The 26,831-nt window shown below is 45.4% G+C and overlaps 2 protein-coding genes across 3 annotated transcripts in view; one reads left to right on the top strand and one right to left on the bottom strand.

Moving 5' to 3' along the window:
* DRC1 (dynein regulatory complex subunit 1) overlaps positions 1-6,405 on the bottom strand; it is a gene marked incomplete at its 3' end in the record, with an annotated part of 28,598 nt that extends 22,193 nt beyond the window's left edge. Inside the window, exons 1-4 of the mRNA XM_083857669.1 lie at positions 5,863-6,405; positions 3,416-3,528; positions 1,673-1,856; positions 205-360 (exon numbers count right to left, since the gene is read on the bottom strand). Coding sequence (XP_083713795.1) covers positions 205-360; positions 1,673-1,856; positions 3,416-3,528; positions 5,863-6,231 — 822 coding nt within the window. The 5' untranslated portion in view covers positions 6,232-6,405. The remainder of the gene's footprint in view (positions 1-204; positions 361-1,672; positions 1,857-3,415; positions 3,529-5,862) is intronic.
* A 6,108-nt stretch (positions 6,406-12,513) lies between these two features.
* The window catches only part of PTK2B (protein tyrosine kinase 2 beta), a 68,606-nt gene continuing 54,288 nt past the window's right edge, over positions 12,514-26,831 (top strand). Inside the window, exon 1 of one of the 2 annotated variants that reach the window (XM_083856812.1) lies at positions 12,514-12,923. In XM_083856812.1, coding sequence (XP_083712938.1) covers positions 12,881-12,923 — 43 coding nt within the window. In that variant the 5' untranslated portion in view covers positions 12,514-12,880. Of the gene's footprint in view, positions 12,924-17,719; positions 17,877-26,831 lie in introns of those variants that run through there. The other variant, XM_083856811.1, reaches the window with a different exon arrangement.

Genomic DNA, 26,831 nt, shown 5'->3' on the forward strand with positions numbered 1-26,831 from the left:
CGGAATTTGGGGCTCATTTCCCCATTCCCACCAGGAATTTCCGACACATCCCGGGATCGCAGCTTCCCAAATTTTCCTCCTGGCATTCCCAGCACTCCCAGGAAACCTGTAGGTTTGTTGCCTTTTTTTTCCCCCCACAAAAGATCCGGAAAAACAGGAGCATTTTTCCCACTTTTCCCATTATTTTTTTGAGGATTTTTTTTTTCTCCGGGAATTGTGCACCTCGATCTGCCGGAGGTGGTGCCGGTAGGATTTGAGCACATTCCTGGTCTGCTCTTCCATCCTCTCCAGGAGCAGCCGGATCTCGCCCTCCTGGTCCTTCAGGGCCTGCTCGTACTGCCCGTCCGCAGCCTCCAGACCCTGGGGACAGAAAAAAACAGGGAAAAGAGGATGGAATTGATGGGAATTCCACGGGATTCCAATCCCGACACGATCCCGGGATGTTCCGACTTTGCCTTGGACATTCACAGGGATTTTCTGGGAATTCCTTCCCAGGATCCCACCCCAAGCTCTCCTTTCCCACTGGGAATTCCATTCCCTGCCTCCTCCAGCCCTTGATCCCAAATCCCAGCTCTCCTTTCCCTCTGGAAAAGGCTCCCAGGATTCCCTGGATCCTTCCCTGATCCAGCTGGACATTCCCAGCTCTCCCAGCCTGGGATTGGATCCAGCCCCAGCCCGACTCCTCCTCTCTGGGAAGGAATTTTGGGAATTCCCTGGGAACTGGGGACTCCAGGAAGGGTTTTCCATTCCCCAAATTCCATAAAAACCCCTCGGGATGGATCCTGAGTGTCCTCGATCCCGGAATCCCGGAATGGTTTGGGGTGGGATCCATGGGGACCTTCAATCCCATCCAAGGGACACTCCCCACCATCCCGGGGTGACCCAAATCCACCCTTGGGACACTCCCGGGGAATTCTCTGGGAATTCCTTCCTAAATTCCCCTTTCCCACTGGGAATTCCATTCCCTGGCTCCTGTTTTTCCCAAAATTCCAGCTCCTCCTGGAGCTCCTTGGGGCACCGCAACATTCCCATAATTTTGGAACATTCCCATAATTTTCCACCTCTGGAATTCCATCCCTGCCGGGATTTGGGAGCTCTTTCCCCTTTCCCTGTTTTCCCTTGGATCTCCTGGATTTATCCCTCCCCTTCCCACTGTTCCATCAATCCCTAAACCCCAAATCCCCTCTGGAATTGTCTCCGTGTGGCCGAAATTCCTGATCCTCTGGGAGCTCTGGGGAAAACCTTGGGAATTCCCGGCTTCTTATCCCGGGATATCTCCTGATCCCTGTGGATCCCCAGCCTGGATCAGGGATCCAAAATCCATCCTTGGGATCCTTGGGTGATCCCAGGGGATTCTCTGGGAATTCCATTCCCAAGATCCCACCCCGAGCTCCCCTTTCCCACTGGGAATTCCATTCCCCCTTGATCCCAAATCCCAAATCCCAGCTCTCCTTTCCCTCTGGAAAAGGCTCCCAGGATTCCCTGGATCCTTCCCTGATCCAGCTGGACATTCCCAGCTCTCCCAGCCTGGGATTGGATCCAGCCCCAGCCCGACTCCTCCTCTCCGGGAAGGAATTTTGGGAATTCCCTGGGAACTGGGGACTCCAGGAAGGGTTTTCCATATCAGGCCCTTGGGATCAGCTCCGAGAATTCCCCAAAAAAAACCCCAAACCTGCTGGAGCTCTCGGATGAGGCGGTTCTTGTCCTCCAGGAGCTGCTGGCACTGATCCCGCTGCTGCTCCAGCAGATCCCACAAATCCTGAGGGATCTTCAGATCCCCGGCCTGGGCCCACCTGGAATTGATCTCGGCCAACTTCGCCGTGCCCCGCTTGGATTCGCTCTCCAGATTTTCCCTCCTGTGGAAAAACAGGGAATATGAGAGTTGGGATAGGTGGGAATTGCTCTGGACATGGGGTCTTTCCCTTCCCTGAATCCCTGAATCCATCCCTGAATCCCTGAATCCCTGAATCCCATCCCTGAATCCCATCCCTGAATCCCATCCCTGAATCCCATCCCTGAATCCCTGAATCCCTGAATCCCATCCCTGAATCCCATCCCTGAATCCCTGAATCCCTGAATCCCTGAATCCCATCCCTGAATCCCTGAATCCCTGAATCTCTGAATCCATCCCTGAATCCCTGAATCTCTGAATCCATCCCTGAATCCCTGAATCCCATCCCTGAATCCCTGAATCCCTGAATCTCTGAATCCATCCCTGAATCCCTGAATCTCTGAATCCATCCCAGAATCCCTGAATCCCATCCCTGAATCCCATCCCTGAATCCCTGAATCCCTGAATCCATCCCTGAATCCCATCCCTGAATCCCTGAATCCCTGAATCCCATCCCTGAATCCCATCCCTGAATCCCTGAATCCATCCCTGAATCCCATCCCTGAATCCCTGAATCCCTGAATCCCATCCCTGAATCCCTGAATCTCTGAATCCCATCCCTGAATCCCTGAATCTCTGAATTCCATCCCTGAATCCCTGAATCTCTGAATCCCATCCCTGAATCCCTGAATCCCATCCCTGAATCACATCCCCTCAATTTCCCCGTCAGAAAACAACGGAATTCCCGAATTCCCGTCTCCTGAGCTCATGAAACCTCAATTTTCCCATCAGAATCCAACAGAATTCCCAAATTTCTCACTCATGAGCTCATGAAACTCAATTTTCTCATCGGAATCTGGTGGAATTCCCGAATTCTGGCTCATGAGCTCATGAAACCTTGATTTTCCCATCGGAATCCAGTGGAATTCCCAAATTTCTCACTCATGATCTCACAAAGCCTCAATTTCCAATTGGAATTCTCAAATTCCCGGTCCGTGAGCTCACGAAACTCAATTTTCCCATTGGAATCCAGCAGAATTCCTGAATTCCCAGCTCACGAGCTCACAAAACCTCAATTTTTCCATCAGAATCTGGCGGAATTCCCGAATTCTGGCTCATGAGCTCATGAAACCTTGATTTTCCCGTCGGAAACTGGCAGAATTCCCAAATTTCTCACTCATGAGCTCACGAAACTCAATTTCCCCATCAGAATCCAACGGAATTCCCAAATTTCTCACTCACGAGCTCATGAAACCTCAATTTCCCCATCGGAATCCAGCAGAATTCCTGAATTCCCGGTCCATGATCTCACGAAACCTCAATTTTCCCGTCGGAATCTGGCAGATTCCCAAATTTCTCACTCATGAGCTCACGAAACCTCAATTTCCCCATTGGAATTCCCAAATTCCTGGCTCACGAGCTCATGAAACCTTGATTTTCCCGTCGGAATCCAACGGAATTCCCAAATTTCTCACTCACGAGCTCACAAAACCTCAATTTCCCCATTGGAATTCCCAAATTGCCGGCTCATGAGCTCAGGAAACCTGGATTTTCCCATCGGAATTCCCAAATTCCCGGCCTCACCTCCTCCTCCTCTGGGGCCCCTCCTTTTCCCGGCGCCGCGATTCCCGCAGATCCGACTCCACGCGGACGTCGCTCACCAGCCGTGTCCCGTGGAAGAGCAGCTTGGCCAGGACCTGCCCAATCCCGGGAATTCGGGCTCGGAATGTGCCCAATTCCCAGATCCTTCCCGTCCACGGGATGATTGGGGGATCAAATCCCAAGGATCCGGCCCCGATCCCAATCCCGGGGAGTTTTTTACTGTTTTTTATCCCCCAAAGGAGGAAAACAAGCGATAATGGTGGATCCAAGAGGGAATTCCCATTGGATCCCAAGGATCCAGCCCCAATCCCAGTCCCAGGGAATTCCTTTCCCAGTTTTTTGAACATAAAAGGGATGAGGAGGGATCCAAGAGGAAATTCCCATCATATCCCAAATCCCGGTCCTGGGGAGTTTCTTTCCCTATTTTTTATCCCACAAAGGAGGAAAACATGGAACAAGGAGAGATCCAAGAGGAAATTCCCATCGGATCCCAAGGATCCAGCCCCAATCCCAGTCCTGGGGAGTTCCTTTCCTGGTTTTTGTCCCCCAAAGGAGGAAAACAGGGAACAAGGAGAGATCCAAGAGGGAATTCCCAAAGAATCCTCAATCCCGGTCCTGGAGAGTTTCCGTCCCTATTTTTTGTCCCATCAAGGAGACACCAAAAATCAAAACATGGAACAAGGAGAGATCCCAGAGGAAATTCCCATCGGATCCCAAGGATCCAGCCCCAATCCCAGTCCTGGGGAGTTTCTTTCCTGGATTTTTTCCCCCATCAAGGAGGAAAACAGGGAACAAGGAGGGATCCAAGAGGGAATTCCCATTGAATCCCAGATCCTGGTCCTGGGGAGTTTCTTTCCCTATTTTTTATCCCATCAAGTAGACACCAAAAATCAAAACATGGAACAAGGAGGGATCCAAGAGGAAATTCCCATTGGATCCCAGATCCCGGTCCTGGAGAGTTTCTTTCCCTATTTTTTGTCCCTTCAAGGGGACACCAAGGAGAAAAACAAGGAACAAGGAGGTCCAAGAGGGAATTCCCATCGGATCCCAAGGATCCAGCCCCAATCCCAGTCCCAGGGAGTTTCTTTCCTGGATTTTGTCCCATTAAGGAGGAAAAGAGGGAACAAGGAGGGATCCAAGAGGAGATTCCCATTGGATCCCAAATCCTGGTCCTGGGGAGTTTCTTTCCCTATTTTTTGTCCCATCAGGGAGGAAAACATGGAACAAGGAGAGATCCAAGAGGAAATTCCCATTGGATCCCAAGGATCCAGCCCCAGTCCCAGTCCCAGGGAGTTCCTTTCCTGGTTTTTGACCATAAAAGGGATGAGGAGGGATCCAAGAGGAAATTCCCATCATATCCCAGATCTCAGCCCTGGAGAGTTTCTTTCCCTATTTTTTGTCCCATCAAGGAGGAAATCGGGGAACAAGGAGAGATCCAAGAGGAAATTCCCATCGGATCCCAAGGATCCAGCCCCAATCCCAATCCCGGGGAATTCCTCTCCCAGATTTTTTTGTCCCCCAAAGGAACAAAACAATGGATAACGGTGGATCCAAGAGGAAATTCCCATCAGATCCCAAATCCTGGTCCTGGGGAGTTTCTTTCCCTATTTTTTATCCCATCAAGGAGGAAAACATGGAACAAGGAGAGATCCAAGAGGAAATTCCCATCAGATCCCAAGGATCCAGTCCCAATCCCAGTCCCAGGGAATTCCTTTCCCGAGTTTTTGGCCCATAAAAGGGATAACGCTGGATCCAAGAGGAAATTCCCATTGAACCCCCAATCCTGCCCCTGGGGAGTTTCTTTTCCGTATTTTTTGTCCCATCAAGGGGACACCAAGGAGGAAAACATGGAACAAGGAGAGATCCAAGAGGAAATTCCCATTGGATCCCAAATCCCGGTCCTGGGGAGTTTCTTTCCCTATTTTTTGTCCCATCAAGGAGGAAAACAGGGAACAAGGAGAGATCCAAGAGGAAATTCCCATTGGATCCCAAATCCTGGTCCTGGAGAGTTTCTTTCCCTATTTTTTGTCCCTTCAAGGGGACACCAAGGAGGAAAACAAGGGATGAGGAGAGATCCAAGAGGAAATTCCCATCGGATCCCAAGGATCCAGCCCCAATCCCAGTTTTGGGGAGATCCTTTCCTGGTTTTTGGGCCATAAAGGAGGAAAACAAAGCATAAGGAGAGATCCAAGAGGAAATTCCCATTGAATCCCAAATCCCAGTCCTGGGGAGTTTCTTTCCCTATTTTTTATCCCATCAAGGAGGAAAACATGGAACAAGGAGAGATCCAAGAGGAAATTCCCATCGGATCCCAAGGATCCAGCCCCAATCCCAATCTCGGGGAATTCCTCTCCCATTTTTTTGTCCCCCAAAGGAACAAAACCAGGGATAATGTTGGATCCAAGAGGAAATTCCCAATCCTTTCTCACCTTCCCAGTCTCCTTGACCAACTTGAGGCTTTCACTCTCCTCCTTCTCCTCCTTCTCCTCCTCCTCCTGCTCCACCTTCTCTCCCAGGGCTTCCCTGACAGGAAAAACGGGAAAAGTCGGAATATTTTCCATCCCAACCTTTTCCTGATTTTTGGGAAGGGCCTGGATCCAATCCCAGCACGTCGGGAATTCTCCTTTTCCCTTTGGGAAGCAGAAAATTGGGAACAGCATTCCCAAAAAAAAAAAAAAAAAAAAAAAGGGATCCAGGAATTTGGGAACAGCATTCCCAAGGGGAGAAAAAAAATGGGATCCTGGATTTGGGAACAGCATTCCCCAAAAAAACCAGGATCCAGGATTTGGGAACAGCATTCCCCAAAAAAAAAATGGGATCCAGGATTTGGGAACAGCATTCCCCAAAAAAAAAATGGGATCCAGGATTTGGGAACAGCATTCCCAAGGGAAAAAAAAAAAACGGGATCCAGGATTTTCCTGGATCCTCTTGGAGCTGGGAATTCTGTCGGGAATACGGGATCAGAAAGAGGGAGGTGGGAATTTTGGGATGGGAAGGACTGGGAATGATCCTGGTGGGATATTCCCACTTGGGATCAATTCCAGGCGGTTCCTTGGGATCGGGAATTGGGAGCGGGAAGGGAAGAAGGAACAAATGGAATTCCATGGATTGGGAATTCCTGTTGGGAATGGGATCCGCAGGCACCTCGCTGTGGGGTCAGGATGAGGAAAAATGGCATCTCTCATCTCAATTTTTCCCTAAAAAAACCAGGGAAAAGTGGGATCCTGACCCATTCCCAGCTCGGGGGAAGGTGCTGCTGCTTCTCAGTGGGATCCAATCCGTGGGATCCACTTCAATCCCGGGGAAAATCCTTTGGGAAAAAGGTGTCCTGAGGCAGGTGGATCCCAGATTTGGGATCCGGGATGGGATTTTCCCAAGTGGGAAAAATGGGAATGGGATTGTCCCGGAGCCGGGGACAGGACAGGGATGTCCTCAACTCCTGGATTGGGAATGGTGACCCCAATGGAATTGGGAATCTCCTCCCAGGGTGAGCCCTGAGCTCCCTGTGCCCACCAGGGAATTGGGAATGTTTGGGATCCGGGGGCTGGGGACACACCGGGGACAGTCCTGGGGCCCTGTCCCCTCCCAGATCCCGGTGCTGGAATGTTCCGGGAACTGGGAATAGTCCTGAGCCTTTGGGATTGGGTCCTGAGCCTTTGGGATTGGGATTGGGATGGATCCTGAGACCGGGATTGGATTTGGGATGGGTCCTGAGCTCTGGGATTGGGATGGATTCTGAGCCTTTGGGATTGGGCCCTGAGCTCTGGGATTGAGTTTGGGATGAATTCTGAAGCTTTAGGATCAGGTTTGGGATCGGTTCTGAGCCCTGGGGACGGTTCTGAGCTCTGGACCAGGTTTGGGATCTGTCCAGAACCCACAGGATGGGTTTGGGATGGATCCTGAGCCCTGGGAATAGATTTGGGATGGGTTTGGAGCTCTGGGGATGGTCCAGAACCCTGGGGATGGATTTGGGATGGATCCTGAGACTGGGATTGGATTTGTGATGGGTCCTGAGCCTTTGGGATTGGGATGGGTCCTGAGCCTTTCAGATTGGGTTTTGGATGGATCTTGAGCCTGGGATTGGGTTTGGGATGGGTTTGGAGCCCTGGAAATGGTTCTGGGCCCTGGGGTTGGTTCTGAGCCCTGGGGACAGTTCTGAGCCCTGGACCAGGTTTGGGATCTGTCCAGAACCCACAGGATGGGTTTGGGATGGATCCTGAGCCCCGGGAATAGATTTGGGATGGGTCTGGAGCCCTGGGGATGGTCCAGAACCCTGGGATTGGGTTTGGGATGGATCCTGAGACTGGGATTGGGAGTCGATCCAAAGCCTTTGGGATGGGTCCTGAGCCTTTGGGATTGGGATTGGGATGGGTCCCGAGCCTTTGGAATGAATCCTGAGCTCTAGAATTGGGACTGGGATGGATCCTGAGCTCTGGGATTGGGATTGGGATGGGTCCTGAGCCCTTGGGATGGATCCCGAGACTTTGGGATTGGGTTTGGGATGGGTTTAGAGCCCTGCAAATGGTTCTGGGCCCCGAAGTTGGATCTGGGATCCGTTCTGGGCCCTGGGACTGGGTTTGGGACCATCCTGAGCCCTGGGGATGTTCCTGAGCCTTTGGAATTGGGTTTGGGACGCATCCCGAGCCCCGGTTCGGGTTCTGATCCCCGGTTCCGGTCCCTGTCCCCGGTTCCGGCCCATTCCAGTCTGTGCCCCCCGCCCCCGGTTGGAACCCTCTGGCAAACCGGGAATCCCGGCCCGGCCCCCCCGTTCCTCACCGGCGCCGCATTTCCAGGCGGTTCCGGCGGGCGGCGATTCGCTGCTGGCGCTCCCAGTCCGCGGCCGAACCGGGACCGGGATCGGGACCGGGATCGGTACCGGGACCTCCATCGGTACCGCCATCGGTACCGGCACCGGGATCGGCTTCGGGAACGGCTACAGGATTGGGATCAGCTCCGGGCTCGCCTTTAGGATCGAGTTCGGGCTCAGGCTCGAGTTCCGCCAGCTCCAGTCCCGGTTCCGGTCCCGATTCCGGTCCCGCCCCGTCCTCTCCTTCCTCCATGAGCACACCTGAGCGCGGGTGCGCCACCGTTACTGCGCATGCGCGTCCTCCCGTTACCCCGGCAACGGCGGAGGCTGCTGCGCTCAGTGCGCATGCGCAGGATCGTTAAGCGTCTTTGGTTGCCCAGGCAACAGCGGATGCGGTGCTGTGCTCACTGCGCATGTGCAGAATCTGTAAGTATCCGTGGGCACCCAGGCAACGACGGATGCGCTGGTGCGTTCACTGCGCATGCGCCGATCTTTGAGCGTCCCTCGTTGCCCAGGCAACGGCGGATGCACGGCTGCGCTCACTGCGCATGTGCGCTATCTTCAAGCGTCTCTTCCTGCCGAGGCAACTGATGCATGGCTGCGTTTGCTGCGCATGCGCAGGATCTTTGAGCGTCTCTGGTTGCCCCGGCAACGCCGCGCATGCGCAGTGGTGATCCCTGTTGTTAGGCAACGGTGGGAGCATCGCGGCTTCCCTTCCCCCATCCCGATTTTTCCCAATTTTTCGGTGGGAAACACCGGGAAAAACGGGACCAGGAGAGCTGCCGAGGCTTCTTCCCATTGGGATCAGGCCGCAGGGAGCTGGGGATGGGGTTGGGATGATGGAGGAGTGGATGGGATGGAATTCCCAGTGGGAAAGGGGATCTTGGGAAGGAATTCCCAGAAAATCCCTTGGGAATATCTCACGACAAAGAAAATCCCAACTCCCCATATTTATTTTTTTGGGGGGGGATGAGTTTTTCCAATCTCCTCAAAATTTCGGGATAATTTTTTTCTCTCCTCATCCCAAGGATTGATGAGAATTCCATGAATTCCATGGAAAAAACAACAAATTCCGCCCCCGGGATGGGGGAAGAGCCGTTGCCATGGAATTTGTGTCCCGGAGTTTCCATGGAAATCTCATCAGGAATGGGATTGAGGGGGATGGAAAAAACTCCCAGGATGGGGAAAAAATATTAAAAAAATAAAATAATTCCATAAATTCTCCTTTTTTTTTTTTTGTTTGTTTGTTTTTCTTGAGGTCTCAGGGAATGTTGGGGTTTTTTTTCAGGGAATTTTGTGGATTTATGGGGCTTTTTTTGGGTTTTTTTTTCCTTTGGAATTGGGAATTTTATAGGAGTGGGGAAGGGTGAGATGGGAAAATCTGGGGGGAAAAAATCAGGGAAAAAATCAGGGGAAATCCCGGAAAAAAAATCAGAGAAAATACGAGGAAAAAATGAGGGAAAATCCGGGAAAATTCAGGAAAAAAAATTGGGGAAAATGTGGGAAAATCTGGGGAAAACCTGGAAAAAAATCAGGGAAAAACCTGGGAAAAAAGTCAGGGAAAAAATGTCAGGGAAAATCAGGGAAAATTTGGGAAAATCCAGGACAAAAATCAGGAAAAAAATCAGGGAAAAAAAAATCAGGGAAAATTCAGAGGAAAAAAAAAATCAGGGAAAAAAAAATCTGAGAAAATCCGGGAAAAAATCAGGGGGAAAAAAAATCAGGGAAAAAAAATCAGGGAAAAAAATCAGGGAAAAATTCAGGGAAAAAATCAGGAAAAAAAAAAAAATCCGAGAAAATCTGTGAAAATCAGGGAAAATTTGGGAAAATCCGAAGAAAAAAAAAAATGAAGGAAGATCCGGGAAAAAATCAGGGAAAAAAAAATCAGGGAAAATCTGGGAAAATGCGGGAAAATTTGGGAAAATAAGGGAAAATTCGGGAAAATTCAGGAAAATCCAGGAAAATCTGGGAAAATTTGGGGAAAATCAGGGAAAATCCGATAAAATCAGGGAAAATCAGGGAAAATTCGGGAAAAATCTGGGAAAACTCAGAAAAATCTGAGAAAATTCAGGAAAAATGGGGAAAAAAATCCGGGAAAATCCTGGAAAATCAAGGGAAATCCAGGAAAATCAGGGAAAATTGGGGGAAATGGGGGAAAATTCATTAAAATCTGAGAAAATTTGTGAAAATCCGAGAAAATCGGGGAAAAATCTGGGAAAATTCGGGAAAATCAGGAAAAATGTGGGAAAATTCAGGAAAATTGGGGAAAATCTCAGAAAATCAGGGAAAAACTGTGAAAAAATAATGAAAAATCCTGGAAAATCCAAGAAAATCTGAGAAAATCCGAGAAAATCTGGGAAAATTTGGGAAAATCCCAGAAAATCCAAGAAAATCAGAGAAAATTCAGGAAAATTCAGCAAAATCTGGGAAAATGTGGGAAAATTCAGGAAAATCCTGGAAAAACCAGGAAAATCCTGGAAAATCAGGGAAAATCTGAGAAAATGTGGGAAAAATCTGGTAAAAATCTGGAAAAATCCAGGAAAATCCGGGAAAATCCGGGAAAATCCGGGAAAAATCTGAGAAAATCCAGGAAAAATCTGGGGAAAATCTGAGAAAATGTGGGAAAAATCTGTTAAAAATCTGGAAAATTCAGGAAAATCCGGTAAAATCCGGGAAAATCCGGGAAAAATCTGAGAAAATCCAGGAAAAATCTGGGGAAAATCTGAGAAAATGTGGGAAAAATCTGTTAAAAATCTGGAAAATTCAGGAAAATCCGGGAAAAAATCAGGGAAAATCAGGGAAAATTCGGGAAAATTCAGGAAAATCTGAGGAAAAAAATCCTGGATCATCCCTGGGATGATCCATGACCTTGACCCTTATTCCCACTTTTGTTCCCAAAAATTTCAGTCGGAAAAAGGAATTTTTTCTTTTCTATCCCTTAAAAAATTCAACCCCCAAAGCAAATTTTCCTCTTTTTAATTTTTTAAAAATTTTTACCCCATTTTTGGTTGTTTTTTTGGGTTTTTTTTTCGATTTTTTGTGGTGTTTTTCAATGTAATTTTTATTTTTATTTTTAATTTATTTTTTATTTTTATTTGAAAATTATTATTATTCATTTATTTATTATTTTTATTTCAATATCGTTATTATTTATTATTTATGTCTTTTTTATTTTTATTTATATTTTTATACCATGATTATTTTTAAATTATTTTTCTTTTATTTTTATTTCTATACTATTATTTTTAAATTTATTTTTATTTTTAAATAATCATTTTTTAAATTTATTTTTATTTTTAAATCATTATTATTATTTATTTTTGTTTTATTTCTATTTTAAATTATTATTATTATTATTTCTTTATTTTCTTTTTTATTATTATTATTTCTTTATTTTCTTTTTATTTTTAAATCATTATTATTATTAATACAATTTTTATATCATCATTATTATAGTATTTATTTATTTATATTTTAATTTTCACATCATTAATTTTTTATTTATTATTATCTTCTATTATTTTTATTTTTATTTTTTACTATTTGAAATTATTATTATTTTTTATTTTTATTTTTTATTATTTTAAATTATTATTATTATTATTTATTTTTATTATTATTATTATTACTTTTTATTTTTATTTTCTATTATTTTAAATTATTATTATTATTTATTTTTATTTTTATTTTTTCTTATTTTTATTCTTTATTATTTTAAATTATTATTATTATTTATTTTTATTTTTATTATTTTTGTTTCTATTTTTTATTTTAAATTATTATTATTATTATTTATTTTTATTTTTATTTTTATTTTTTATTTTTATTTTTTTATTATTTTAAATTATTATTATTTTTATTATTCTATTATTTTAAATTACTATTATTATTACTTATTTTTAATTTTTTATTATTTTAAATTATTATTATTATCATTTTTATTTTTATTTTTTATTTTTATTATTTTAAATTATTATTATTATTTATTTTTATTTTTATTTTTTCTTATTTTTATTCTTTATTATTTTAAATTATTATTATTATTTATTTTTATTTTTATTATTTTTGTTTCTATTTTTTATTTTAAATTATTATTATTATTATTTATTTTTCTTTTAATTTTTATTTCTTATTTTTATTTTTTATTATTTTAAATTATTATTATTATTTTTATTATTTTATTATTTTAAATTACTATTATTATTACTTATTTTTATTTTTTTATTATTTTAAATTATTATTATTATTTTTATTATTTTATTATTTTAAATTACTATTATTATTACTTATTTTTATTTTTTTATTATTTTAAATTATTATTATCATTTTTATTTTTATTTTTTTATTTTTTATTATTTTAAATTATTATTATTATTATTATTTATTTTTATTTTTCCCAACAAATAAATCCCCATTTCAATTTTTTTAAATTAATTTTTTTTTAAAATTTCCCATCACTCCAATAAAGGCAAAAAAAAAATTAAATAAATTTAAAAAAGGATCTTTTAGGCAAAAACGGGGGCGGGAAGGAGCCGCCGTTTCCCGGGAGCCGTTCCCGGAGCGACCGAATCGTCTTTTTTAAAAAAGAGAAAAAAAAAAAAAAATAAATTAAATAATAATAATAATAAAAAAAAGGGAAGATGGGATGGCTCAGCCGCCTCCTCAGGCTCAGGCAGTTCTCCTGTGAGTCAATCCTCGGCACCTCGGGGGAAAAAATGGGGAATTTGGGGAATTTTATTATTATTATTATTAATATTTATTTTTATCCTGAGGGATTATTGGGGATTGAGGATGAGGAGGGAATTTTCCTGTCCCAAACTCTGTGGAAATTCCTGGGAAAAAAGGGGGAAGGGGAGGGAAAATATTTTTATTTTTATTTTTATTTTTATTTTTATTTTTATTTTTATTTTTATTTTTATTTTTATTTTTTATTTTTTTATTATTATTATTATTTATTTTTATCCCAAGGGATTATCCCAGAATTTTTGGGATTTGGGGATGAGGAGGGGGATGGAGAAGGAATTTTCCTGTCCCAAACTCTGCAGAAATTCCTGGAAAAAAAGGGGGAAGGGGAGGGAGAATCTCTCCATTATTATTATTATTATTATTATTATTATTATTATTATTATTACTAGTATTATAATTATTACTATTATAATTATTTATTTTTATCCCGAGGGATTATCCAGGAATTTTTGGGATTTAGGGATGAGGAGGGAATTTTCCTGTCCCAAACTCTGTGAAAATTCCCGGAAAAAAAGGAGGAAGGGGAGGGAAAATCTCTCCATAATAATAATAATAATAATAATAATTATTATTATTATTATTATTATTATTATTATTATTATTTATTTTTATCCTGAGGGATTATCCAGGAATTTTTGGGAATTTGGGAAAGAGAAGGGGGATGGAGAGGGAATTTTCCTGTCCCAAACTCTGTGAAAATTCCTGGAAAAAAAGGGGGAAGGGGAGGAAAAATCTCTCCATTATTATTATTTATTATTTATTTTTATCCCAAGGGATTATCCAGGAATTTATGGGATTTGGGGATGAGGAGGGAATTTTCCTGTCCCAAACTCCATGGAAAATTCCTGGAAAAAAAAGGGGGAAAGGGAGGAAAAATCTCTCCATATTATTATTATTATTATTATTATTATTATTATTATTATTATTACTATTTATCCTGTGGGATTATCCAGGAATTTTTGGGAATTAGGGATGAGGAGGGGGATGAGGAGGGAATTTTCCTGTCCCAAACTCCTCGGAAATTCCTGGGAAAAAAGGGGGAAGGGGAGGGAAAAATCTCTTTATTTTTATTATTTATTATTTATTATTTATTTTTATGGCGAGGGATTATCCAGGTTAATTTTTGGGATTTAGGGATGAGGAGGGAATTTTCCTGTCCCAAACTCTGTGGAAATTCCTGGAAAAAAAGGGGGAAGGAGAGGGAAAATCTCTCCATTTTTATTATTTATAATTTATTTTTATCCTGTGGGATTATCCAGGAATTTTTTGGGATTTGGGGGTGAGGAGGGGGATGGAGAGGGAATTTTCCTGTCCCAAACTCCGTGGAAATTCTGCTCAGGATCATCCCTGGAATTCCTTTTCCTTGGGGAGAAAAATAAAAAAAGGATTTGGCGTCGTCCCTTAAAAAGTGGAGAGGGGGAGTTTAATCCGGGATTTGGAATTCCAAATATTGGGATGAGGGAATATCCCTGGAGCCTCCAAATTCCTTTTGGGATTCCTGTCCCATGTTTTTAGGGATTGGGATACAGGTTGTCTCATGTGGAGCGGGGAAAATTTGGGAATGGGGAATGGGAATGGGGAATGGGAATGGGAATGGGAATGGGGAATGGGAATGGGAATGGGAATGGGGAATGGGAATGGGAATGGGGAATGGGAATGGGAATGGGAATGGGGAATGGGAATGGGGAATGGGGAATGGGGAATGGGGAATGGGAATGGGAATGGGAATGGGGAATGGGGAATGGGGAATGGGAATGGGAATGGGGAATGGGAATGGGAATGGGGAATGGGGAATGGGAATGGGGAATGGGAATGGGGAATGGGGAATGGGAATGGGGAATGGGAATGGGAATGGGAATGGGGAATGGGGAATGGGGAATGGGAATGGGAATGGGAATGGGAATGGGAATGGGGAATGGGAATGGGAATGGGAATGGGAATGGGGAATGGGGAATGGGAATGGGGAATGGGGAATGGGGAATGGGAATGGGAATGGGAATGGGAATGGGAATGGGGAATGGGGAATGGGGAATGGGAATGGGAATGGGGAATGGGAATGGGAATGGGAATGGGAATGGGAATGGGGAATGGGAATGGGAATGGGAATGGGAATGGGGAATGGGAATGGGGAATGGGGAATGGGAATGGGGAATGGGAATGGGAATGGGAATGGGGAATGGGGAATGGGGAATGGGAATGGGAATGGGAATGGGAATGGGAATGGGAATGGGGAATGGGGAATGGGAATGGGAATGGGAATGGGAATGGGAATGGGGAATGGGGAATGGGGAATGGGAATGGGAATGGGGAATGGGAATGGGAATGGGAATGGGGAATGGGGAATGGGAATGGGGAATGGGGAATGGGAATGGGGAATGGGAATGGGGAATGGGAATGGGAATGGGGAATGGGAATGGGGAATGGGAATGGGAATGGGAATGGGAATGGGAATGGGGAATGGGGAATGGGAATGGGGAATGGGAATGGGGAATGGGAATGGGAATGGGGGAATGGGAATGGGGAATGGGAATGGGAATGGGAATGGGAATGGGGAATGGGGAATGGGAATGGGGAATGGGGAATGGGGAATGGGAATGGGAATGGGGAATGGGAATGGGAATGGGAATGGGAATGGGGAATGGGAATGGGAATGGGAATGGGAATGGGAATGGGGAATGGGGAATGGGGAATGGGAATGGGGAATGGGAATGGGAATGGGAATGGGGAATGGGAATGGGGAATGGGGAATGGGGAATGGGGAGTGGGAATGGGAATGGGGATGAGCCTGGACACCATTTCCGGCTGGAAAGAATCCTCTGGGAAAATCCATCCTCCACAGGAATTCCCAGCTGGAATTCAGGGAAGAGAAGAGCCCGACCCTCTTTCACTTCCCTGTTCCCACTTGGGAATTCCCAGCGCATCCCAGGATTTTTCCTCCTGGCATTCCCAGCATTCCCTAAATTCCAGCTGGAATTCAGGGCTCATTTTCCCATTCCCACAGGGAATTCCCAGATGGAATTTAGGGCTCATTTTCCCATTCCCATTGGGAATTTCCCCGGCGTTTGGGGCGGTTCTGGAATTGGGAATGTTGTGGATCCGTTGGGGTTTGGTGCATCCAGGGATTCCCTCGGGATTCCCATGAGGATGATCCCACTGCTGGATCCTTGGGGTTGGGATATCCAGGGAATGTCTGGCCGGGAATAATCCGGAAGGATTTGGGAATCTCGGAGGAGCCGCAGGTGAGAAATTCCCGGGAGTGGGATGTGAATATCCTGGGAAATCCCTCCAGGATATTCCATACCCAGCCTGGAGCTTTTCCAAGGGCTGGGAATGCAGCCTCGGGATCCTTTGGGGGTTTTGGGGGTTTTTTTCTCGCTGGAAATTTGGGAATTTTCCACGGTTCTTCCAGCAGGGAAGGGGTTAAACCTGGGATAACCGGCAGGAAAATTCCCAGAAGGATCAAAGGAGGTTTTCCCATGGAAAATCCCACTGGGTTGGGTTGGCTGCCTTGTCCCTCGGGATGGATCCTGGGAAGGATCCCAGGAAGGATCTTGTGTAGGAGAGGGATGGATCCTGGAAAAGATGGGAATAGATCCCTGGAATGGATCCCAGGAATGATCCCAGGAAGAGCAGGGATTTATCCCAGGGATGAATGCCAGGAAGGATCCCAGGAAGGGCAGGGATGGATCCTGGGTAGGAGGGGGATGGATCCTGGGAAGGGCAGGAATGGATCCCAGGAAGGATCCCAGGAAGGATCCCAGGAATGATCCCAGGAAGGGCAGACATGGATCCAGAGGGGGCTGGGAATGGATCCCAGGAAAGATGAGAATGGATCCCAGGAATGATCCCAGCAGGATCCCAGGAATGCTGGGAAGGGCATCCCAGGAAGGATTCCATGAAGGACAGGGATGGATCCCAGGAAGGATTTTGGGAATGGATCCTGGGAAGGCTGGGAATGGATCCCAGGAAGGGCAGAAATGGATCTTGGAAAGGATGGGAACGGATTCCGGCAAGGATCTTGGGAAGGATCCGGGGAAGGCCGGGAATGGATCCTGGGAAGGCTGGGAATGGATCCTGGGAAGGATCCCAGGAAATACAGAGATGGACCCTGGATAGGAAGGGGATGGATCCTGGAAAGATGGGAATGGATCCCAGGAAAGATCCCAGGAATGATCCCGGGAAGGGCAGACATGGATCCTGGAGGGGGCTGGGAATGGATCCCAGGAAAGATGGGAATGGATCCCAGGAAGGATCCCAGGAATGGCAGGGATTAATCCCAGGAAGGATCCCATGAAGGACAGGGATGGATCCTGGGAAGGATCTTGGGAATGGATCCTGGGAAGGGCAGGAATGGATCCCAGTGGTTGATCCCAGGAATGATCCCAGGATGGACATGGATGGATCCCAGGAATGATCCCAGGAATGATCCCAGGATGGACAGGGGTGAATCCCAGGGGTGGATCCCAGGGGAGGATCCCAGGCAGGATATTGGGAAGGACAGGGAAGGATCCCGGGAGTGGATCCCAGGAGTGGATCCCAGGAATTATCCCAGGAATTGATCCCATAGAGGATCCCGTAAAGGATCCCAGGGCTGTGGGGCTCCCGGCGAGGCCGTTTTGAGGAAGTGGCAGCAAAAGGGGAACAGGAAGAGGCCGAGGCTCCCGACAGCCCCCGGGGAAACCTCGGGAAACTCCGGAGCCAAAAAACGCCTCCCAAAAAATTCCCTTCCCAAAAAAAATCCCAGGAATCCGGCGGGAAAATTCCATCGGGAAAGGTGGGAAGAGCCTTGGATGGGGCTGGGATGGCTCCAGAGGGAAGGAAATGCTGGAATTCCAGGATTTCAGGCCATGGAGCCTCGCAGAAATCCGGGAGAACTGGGATATTCCAAAGGTTGGGAAGAGATTTCCCAGGGTTGTGGATTTTGTGGGATTTTCCAGGGATCCGACTTTTCCCTGCCTTGATCCCGGCAGGATCCTGATCCTTGGGATCTCCAAGGGTTATCCAGGTCCAATCCCAGCTTTTCCAGGGCTGGAAAAGCGGGAATGTGGGTGTGGATGATGGGGAGTTGTTGGGTTGGGGAGAATTCCAGGCAGGAATGGGGAGGGAAAGGTTCCCGAGGAAAAAAGTGGGAATGGGATTTTGGGTTAAAAAAAAAGGGATTTTGGATTTAAGGAGTTGATGTTGGATATGTGGGAATGATAGGAATGGTGGGAATGTGGGAATGTGGGAATGGTGGGAATGTGGGAATGTGGGAATGGTGGGAATGTGGGAATGTGGGAATATTGGAATAATGGGAATATGGGAACAATGGGAAAATGGTAATGAGGGATATCTGGGAATGATGAGAAAATGGGAATGATGGGAATATGGAAATAATGGGAATGATGAGAATATGGGAATGTGGGAATGAGGGATATCTGGGAAAGATGGGAATATGGGAATGATGAAAATGTGGGAATAATGGGAATATGAGAATGAAGACTACATGGGAATGAGGGATATTGGAATAATGGGAATATTGGAATAATGGGAAAATGGGAATGATGGGAATGATGGGAATGATGGGAATGTGGGAATGTGGGAATGATGGGAATGTGAGAATGATGGAAACGTGGGAATGATGGGAATGTGAGAATGAAGGATACCTGAGAATGGTGGATATTAGAATGATGAAAATGTGGGATTGATGGAAAAATGGGAATGATGGGAAAATGGGAATGAGGGATATCTGGGAATGATGGGAATATGGGACCGATAAAAATGTGGGAATTATGGGAATGAAGAATAAATGGGAATGAGAGATATGGGAATGGTGGGAATATGGGAATGATGGGAATGATGGGAATATGGGAATGATAAAAATGTGGGAATGATGGGAATGTGGGAATGAAGAATACATGGGAATGAGGGATATAAGAATAATGGGAATATGGGAATGATGGGAATATTGGAATGTGGGAAAATGGTAATGAGGGATATCTGGGAATGATGGGAATGATGGGAATAATGGGAATATGGGAATGTGGGATATCTGGGAATGATGGGAAAATGGGAATGATGGGAATATGGAAATGATGGGAATGATGAGAATATGGGAATGTGGGAATGATGGGAATAATGGGAATGTGGGAATGTGGGATATCTGGGAATGGTGGGAAAATGGGAATGAAGAATACATGGGAATGAGGGATATAAGAATAATGGGAATATGGGAATAATGAGAATACGGGAATGAGGAAATTATGGGAATGATGGGAATGTGGGAATGAAGGATATCTGGGAAAGATGGGAATAAGGGAATGATGGGAATGATGAGAATGTGGGAATGAGGAATATCTGGGAATTATAGGGATATGGAAATTATGGGAATGATGGGAATGCTGAGAATATGGGAACGATAAAAATGTGGGAATGATGGGAATACGAGAATGAAGGATACCTGAGAATGATGGATATGGGAATGATGGGAATGTGGGAATGATGGGAATGTGGGAATGAAGAATACATAGGAATTAGGGATATTGGAATAATGGGAATATCGGAATAATAGGAATATGGGAATGTGGGAATGATGGAAATTATGGGAATATGAGAATGAAGGATACCTGAGAATGAGGGATGTTGGAATGATGAAAATGTGGGAATGATGAGAATATGGGAATGAAGAATACATGGGAATGAGGGATGTCAGAATAATGGGAATATCGGAATAATGGGAATGTGGGAATGATGGGAATGTGGGAATGTGGGAATGATGGGAATGATGGGAATATGAGAATATGGGAATGTGGGATATCTGGGAATGATGGGAATAATGAGAATATGGGAATGTGGGAATGATGGGAATGATGGGAATGTGGGAATGATGAAAATGTGGAAATTATGGGAATATGGGAATGAAGAATACATAGGAATGAGGGATACTGGAATAATGGGAATATTGGAATAATGGGAAAATGGGAATGATGGGAATTATGGGAATGTGGGAATGTGGGAATGATGGGAATGCGAGAATGATGGAAACGTGGGAATGATGGGAATGTGAGAATGAAGGATACCTGAGAATGGTGGATATTAGAATGATGAAAATGTGGGATTGATGGAAAAATGGGAATGATGGGAAAATGGGAATGAGGGATATCTGGGAATGATGGGAATATGGGACCGATAAAAATGTGGGAATTATGGGAATGAAGAATAAATGGGAATGAGAGATATGGGAATGGTGGGAATATGGGAATGATGGGAATGATGGGAATATGGGAATGATAAAAATGTGGGAATGATGGGAATGTGGGAATGAAGAATACATGGGAATGAGGGATATAAGAATAATGGGAATATGGGAATGATGGGAATATTGGAATGTGGGAAAATGGTAATGAGGGATATCTGGGAATGATGGGAATGATGGGAAAATGGGAATGATGGGAATATGGAAATGATGGGAATGATGAGAATATGGGAATGTGGGAATGATGGGAATAATGGGAATATGGGAATGTGGGATATCTGGGAATGGTGGGAAAATGGGAATGAAGAATACATGGGAATGAGGGATATAAGAATAATGGGAATATGGGAATAATGAGAATACGGGAATGTGGAAATTATGGGAATGATGGGAATGTGGGAATGAAGAATACATAGGAATTAGGGATATTGGAATAATGGGAATATCGGAATAATGGGAATATGGGAATGTGGGAATGATGGAAATTGTGAAAATGTGGGAATTATGGGAATATGAGAACGAAGGATACCTGAGAATGGTGGATATCGGAATGATGAAAATGTGGGAATGATGGGAATATTGGAATGATGAGAATATGAGAATGAAGAATACATGGGAATGAGGGATGTCAGAATAATGAGAATATCGGAATAATGGGAATGTGGGAATGATGGGAATGATGGCAATTATGGGAATATGAGAATGAAGGATACCTGAGGATGAGGGATATAGGAAAGATGGGAATGTGGGAATGATGGGAATATGGAAATGATGGGAATGATGGGAATGATGGGAATATGTGAATGTGGGAATGATGGGAATATGGAAATGATGGGAATGATGGGAATGATGGGAATATGGGAATGTGGGAATGATGGGAATGATGGGAAAATGGGAATGAAGAATACATGGGAGTGAGGGATGTCAGAATAATGGGAATATTGGAATGATGGGAATATGAGAATGTGGGGATATGGGAATGAGGGATATCTGGGAATGATGAGAAAATGGGAATGATGGGAATATGGGAATGATGGGAATGTGGGAATGATGAGAATGATGAAAATGTGGGAATGATGGGAATATGGGAACGAAGAATACATGGGAATGAGGGATATTGGAATAATGGGAATATTGGAACAATGGGAATGAGGGAATGATGGGAATGTGGGAATGATTAAAATATGGGAATTATGGGAATATGAGAATGAAGAATACATGGGAATGAGTGATATAGGAATAATGGGAATATTGGAATAATGGGAATATGGGAATGATGGGAATGAGGGAATGGTGGGGAAATGGGAACGATGGGAATATGGGAATGATAAAAATGTGGGAATTGTGGGAATATGGGAGTGATTAGAATGTGGGAATGAGGAATATCTGGGAATTATAGGGATATGGAAATTATGGGAATGATGGGAATGCTGAGAATATGGGAACGATAAAAATGTGGGAGTTATGGGAATATGAGAATGAAAGATACCTGAGAATGATGGATATGGGAATGATGGGAATGTGGGAATTATGGGAATGTGGGAATGAAGAATACATGGGAATGAGGGATGTCAGAATAATGGGAATATCAGAATAACGGGAATGTGGGAATGATGAGAATATGGGAATGATTAAAATGTGGGAATGATTAAAATGTGGGAATGATGGGAATGTGGGAATGATGGAAATGTGAGAATGAGGAATATCTGGGAATTATAGGGATATGGGAATGATGGAAATGTGGGAGTGATGGACACGTGGGAATGAGGAATATCTGGGAATGATGGGAAAATGGGAATGATGGGAAAATGGGAATGATGGGAAAATGGGAATGACGGACACACGGGAATTCCAGGATTTAGAATCCTTTCCCTGCCTGACCCAAATCCGGGAATGAGATTTGAAGCTGGAAAAAAAAAGCAGGAACAAAGGAAGGGACCAAAATTCCCGCTGAATTTTCCAGGCCCTTCATTTTCCCACTGGGAATTTCCCCCTGGAAGAACCCAGGGCTGGATTCATCCCTAAAAATCCAAATCCCAGAGGAATTCCAGCTGGGAATTCCCTCCCTCCATCCCCAAATCCTTTCCTGGATTGGGAATTCTCTCCTGGATCTGCTCCATCCGGGAACGGGAATTCAGGGATTTTTCCCTTCCTATGGAATAACAACCACGGGTTTCCCCCAAATTCCCTCTGGAAAAGCAGAATTCCCACTTTTTTTCCGGCCTGGAATGTCGGGAGGGGTGGATTTAAAACCATTTTATGGATTTTATAATTACAAAAAATTCGGGATATGGAATTGTCGATTCCCAAGTGAATTAAGAGAAATCCTGGAAAATTGGGATGAATTCCAAGCCTGGAATTCCCAGGGGGAGCTGGATGGAGTTTGGCAGTTTGTTTGTTTTTTTTTTCCTGGGAATTTTCTGCCCGAAATCCTGGAATTCCATCGGGAATGGGATAAATCCTCCTGGATTTTTTTTGACCGTTTTCCTTCACGGTCGTGTCATTCCCGACGGGAAAAAGCGTCGGATCCATTTTTATTTGGGAATGTTGACGGAAAATCCTCGTTCTGAGTTATTCATTGAGGGAATTCATGGATGATCCATGATTTCGGAATGTGGGGATCTCAATCCAGAATTAATTCCCAATTTATTTATTTTTTTTTTTCCCTGGGATTTTTTTTTTTGGGCATGGAACAGGTGGGAATTCCTTCTTTTTTTGCCTGGAAAATTCAGGATTTGAGGGTTTTCCAAAGCCTTTTGGGGTGTCTTTTCCCGGGATTCCCTCCCGGAACGGCCAAAATCTCCATCGGGATGGGGAATTCCAAGAGATCCTTTGGAAAATTGGGGAAAAAAAATCTGAATTTTCCTCTTGGGGAGGATGAGGTGACTCCTCTCCTTTTCCCTGATCCCACAGAATTCCTGGAATCCCATGGAATTCCATGGGATTGGCTGCAGGGCTGGGAATGAGGAGGGTGGGATCAGACAACCAGAATTCCCGAGGTTTTTTTTATGGATGGGGAATCACATTCCCAATATCCCAAAAAAAAAAAAAAAAAAATTAAAAAAAAAAAATTAAAAAAAATTAAAAAAAATTGAGATTGAAAATCCCCCCAAATCCCCCCTTGGAAATTTCCCAGCTCCATCCCGGAATTCCAGGACTTTTTTTTTTCCATCTGGGAAAAATCCCTTCTTTCTTCCCAGCAGATGGTCGGGAACAAACCTTCGGGAACTCAGAGTTCCTTTATTTTTTTTTTTTATTTTTCCTCCCCTCGATCCTGAGTCATTCCCAAAAGCTCCGCGTGGGATGGGCGGAGAGGGGAGAGCAGGAGGGGAGGCAGGAGGAGGAGGATTATTCCCGGGAAAAGCTGCGGATTCCCGGGAAAAAAAGGTCGGATTCCCCCCGGGAAAGGGGTTTGGTGATTGATCGGGATGAGGTAGAGGGTGGGGGGAAAAAAGAGGGGGATGAAAATAGGGAAAATGGGATGGGGGGAATAATGGGAGGGGTGGGAAAAGTGGGATACAGGGGAAATGGGAATCAGGGAAAATGGGATAGATGGAAAAGTGGGGAGCTGGAGGAGCTGGGAAACTGGGAAAATGGGATACAGGGAGAGATGGGATACAGGGAAAATGGGATAAAAAAGGAGATGGGAAATGGAAAAGTGGGGAGCTGGAGGAGCTGGGAAACTGGGAAAATGGGAAGCAGGGGAGAGATGGGATGCAGGGAAAATGGGATACAGGTGGAAATGGGAAGCAGGGGAAATGGGATTAAAGAGGAGATGGGAAACTGGGAAAATGGGATACAGGGGAAATGGGATGCGGGGAAAATGGGATGGATGGGAAAAGTGGGGAGCTGGAGGAGATGGGAAACTGGGAAAGTGGGATATAAGGGATGGGATGCAAGGAAAATGGGATACAGGTGGTGATGGGATACAGGGAAATTGGAATAAAAGAGGAGATGGGAAATGGAAAAATGGGATACAGGGGGAGGTGGGAAACAGGGAAAATGGGATTAAAGAGGAGATGGGAAAATGGGGAAATGGGAAGCAGAGGAGGTGGGATACAGGGAAATTGGGATGAAAGAGGAGATGGGAAATGGAAAAATGGGATACAGGGGAGAGATGGGATACAGGGAAACTGCGATGCAACTGAGACAGGGATACAGGGAAATGGGATGGATGGGAAAAGTGGGGAGCTGGAGGAGATGGGAAACTGGGAAAAATGGGATACAGGTGGTGATGGGATACAGGTGGTGATGGGATACAGGGAATAATGGGATGAAAGAGGAGATGGGAAAAGGAAAATGGGAAATGGGATGCAGGGAGAGATGGGATGCAGGAGAAATGGGATTAAAGAGGAGATGGGGAGCACAGGAAAATGGGATGCAGGGAACATGGGATAAAAGAGGAGATGGGAAATGGAAAAATGGGAAGCGCAGGAAAAATGGGATACAGGTGGTGATGGGATAGAGGAAACTGGGATAAAAGAGGAGATGGGAAATGGAAAAATGGGATGCAGGGAACATGGGATGGATGGGAAAGTGGGGAGCTGGAAGAGATGGGAAACTGGGAAAATGGGATACAGGTGGTGATGGGATCCAGGGAATAATGGGATGAAAGAGGAGATGGGAAATGGAAAATGGGAACCAGGGAGAGATGGGATACAGGGGAAATGGGATGGAGGGAAAATGGGATACAGGTGGAGGTGGGAAGCACAGGAAAAATTGGATACAGGTGGTGATGGGATCCAGGGAATAATGGGATGAAAGAGGAGATGGGAAATAGAGAAATGGGATGCAGGGGGAGGTGGGATGTGGGAAGCACTGGGATACAGTGGGATTCAGGGAAGTTGGGATTTAAGAATCCCTGGGAGTGTCCCAAGGGTGGATTTGGGTCACCCCGGGATGGTGGGGAGTGTCCCTGGGATGGGATTGAAGGTCCCCATGGATCCCACCCCAAACCATTCCGGGATTCCGGGATCGAGGACACTCAGGATCCATCCCCAGGGGTTTTTATGGGATTTGGGGATGGAAAACCCTTCCTGGAGTCCCCAAAATTCCTTCCCAGAGAGGAGGAGTCGGGATGGGGCTGGATCCAATCCCAGGCTGGGAGAGCTGGGAATGTCCAGCTGGATCAGGGAAGGATCCAGGGAATCCTGGGAGCCTTTTCCTGAGGGAAAGGAGAGCTGGGATTTGGGATTTGGGATAAAGGGGGAATGGAATTCCCATTGGGAAAGGGGAGCTCGGAGCTGGAATTCCCAGAGAATCCCCTGGGCATATCCAAGGAAAGGTTGGACCATCCCGGGATCATGTTGGGATTTGGGATGGGATTTAAATTCGGTCGGATCCCTGGGGATGATCCCTGTGGATAAACCCATTCCCGGTTTATCCATTGGGAATTCTGGGCTGGTTTGGAGCGGGAGCCGTTCCCGGCTGTTCCCTGGGAAACGGAGCTCTGAGTCACCCGGAGCACCTGCCTGGATCGGGAATGGGCTGGGAGCAGAGTCCCATTTCCTGGGAATGCTGACTGGGATTGGAGTCCCCCATTCCCAAAATTCCTGCTGGATTCCCACATCCCATTCCCATGGGTGAGTCTCAGCTCATTCCCAAAAATTCCTGTGGAATTCCCTCATCTCATTCCCACAGGTGAGTCCCAGGTCATTTCTGGCTCCCCCATTCCCAAAATTCCTGTGGAATTCCCACAGGTGGGTCCCAGCTCGTCCCCATTCCCAAAATTCCTACAGTATTCCCACATCCCATTCCCACAGGTGAGTCCCAGCTCATCCCCATTCCCAAAATTCCTGCAGAATTCCCACAGGTGGGTCCCAGCTCATCCCCATTCCCAAAATTCCTGCAGAATTCCCACAGGTGGGTCCCAGCTCATCCCCATTCCCAAAATTCCTGCGGAATTCCCACAGATGGGTCCCAGTTCATCCCCATTCCTAAAATTCCTGCAGAATTCCCATGGGTGAGTCCCAGCTCATCCCCATTCCCAAAATTCCTGTGGAATTCTCACATCCCATTCCCAATTCCCAAAATTCCTGTGGGATTCCCACATCCCATTCCCACCTGACATCACTCTCTGGGATTTGGGATTTTGGGCTTTTGGAGGGGAATGGGAATTCCAGCAGCACCGGGAATGGCCCAGTTGGTGCCATTCCCGGTGCTGGTTCTGGTGTTGGGTCCTGGTGCTGGTCCCGGTTTTGGGCACCAGGTGTTGGGTCCGAGTTCTGGTCCTGATCCCAGTGTTGGGTGCTGTGTCCCAGTTCCAGTCCCAGTGCCATTTTTGGGTGCTGGGTCCCAGTTCTGATCCCCATTCTGGGTCCTGGTTCTGATCCCGATCCCGGTGTTGGGTGCTGGGTGCCAGTTCTGCTCCTGGTTCTGGCTGTGGCTCTGATCCTGATCCCGGTGTTGGGTGCTGGGTCCTGGTTCTGATCCCGATCCCGGTGTTGGGTGCTGGGTGACAGTTCTGGATCTCTGTTCTGGTCCTGGTGCCATTTTTGGGTGCCTGGTCCCAGTTCTGGGTCCTGGTTCTGATCCTGATATCAGTTTTGGGTGCTGGGTGCCAGTTCTGGTCCCGGTTCTGATCCCAATACTGGTGCCGGGTCTCGGTCCCG

The sequence above is a fragment of the Zosterops lateralis genome (assembly GCF_965231275.1).
Source record: "Zosterops lateralis genome assembly, chromosome: 3".
NCBI lineage: Eukaryota > Metazoa > Chordata > Aves > Passeriformes > Zosteropidae > Zosterops > Zosterops lateralis.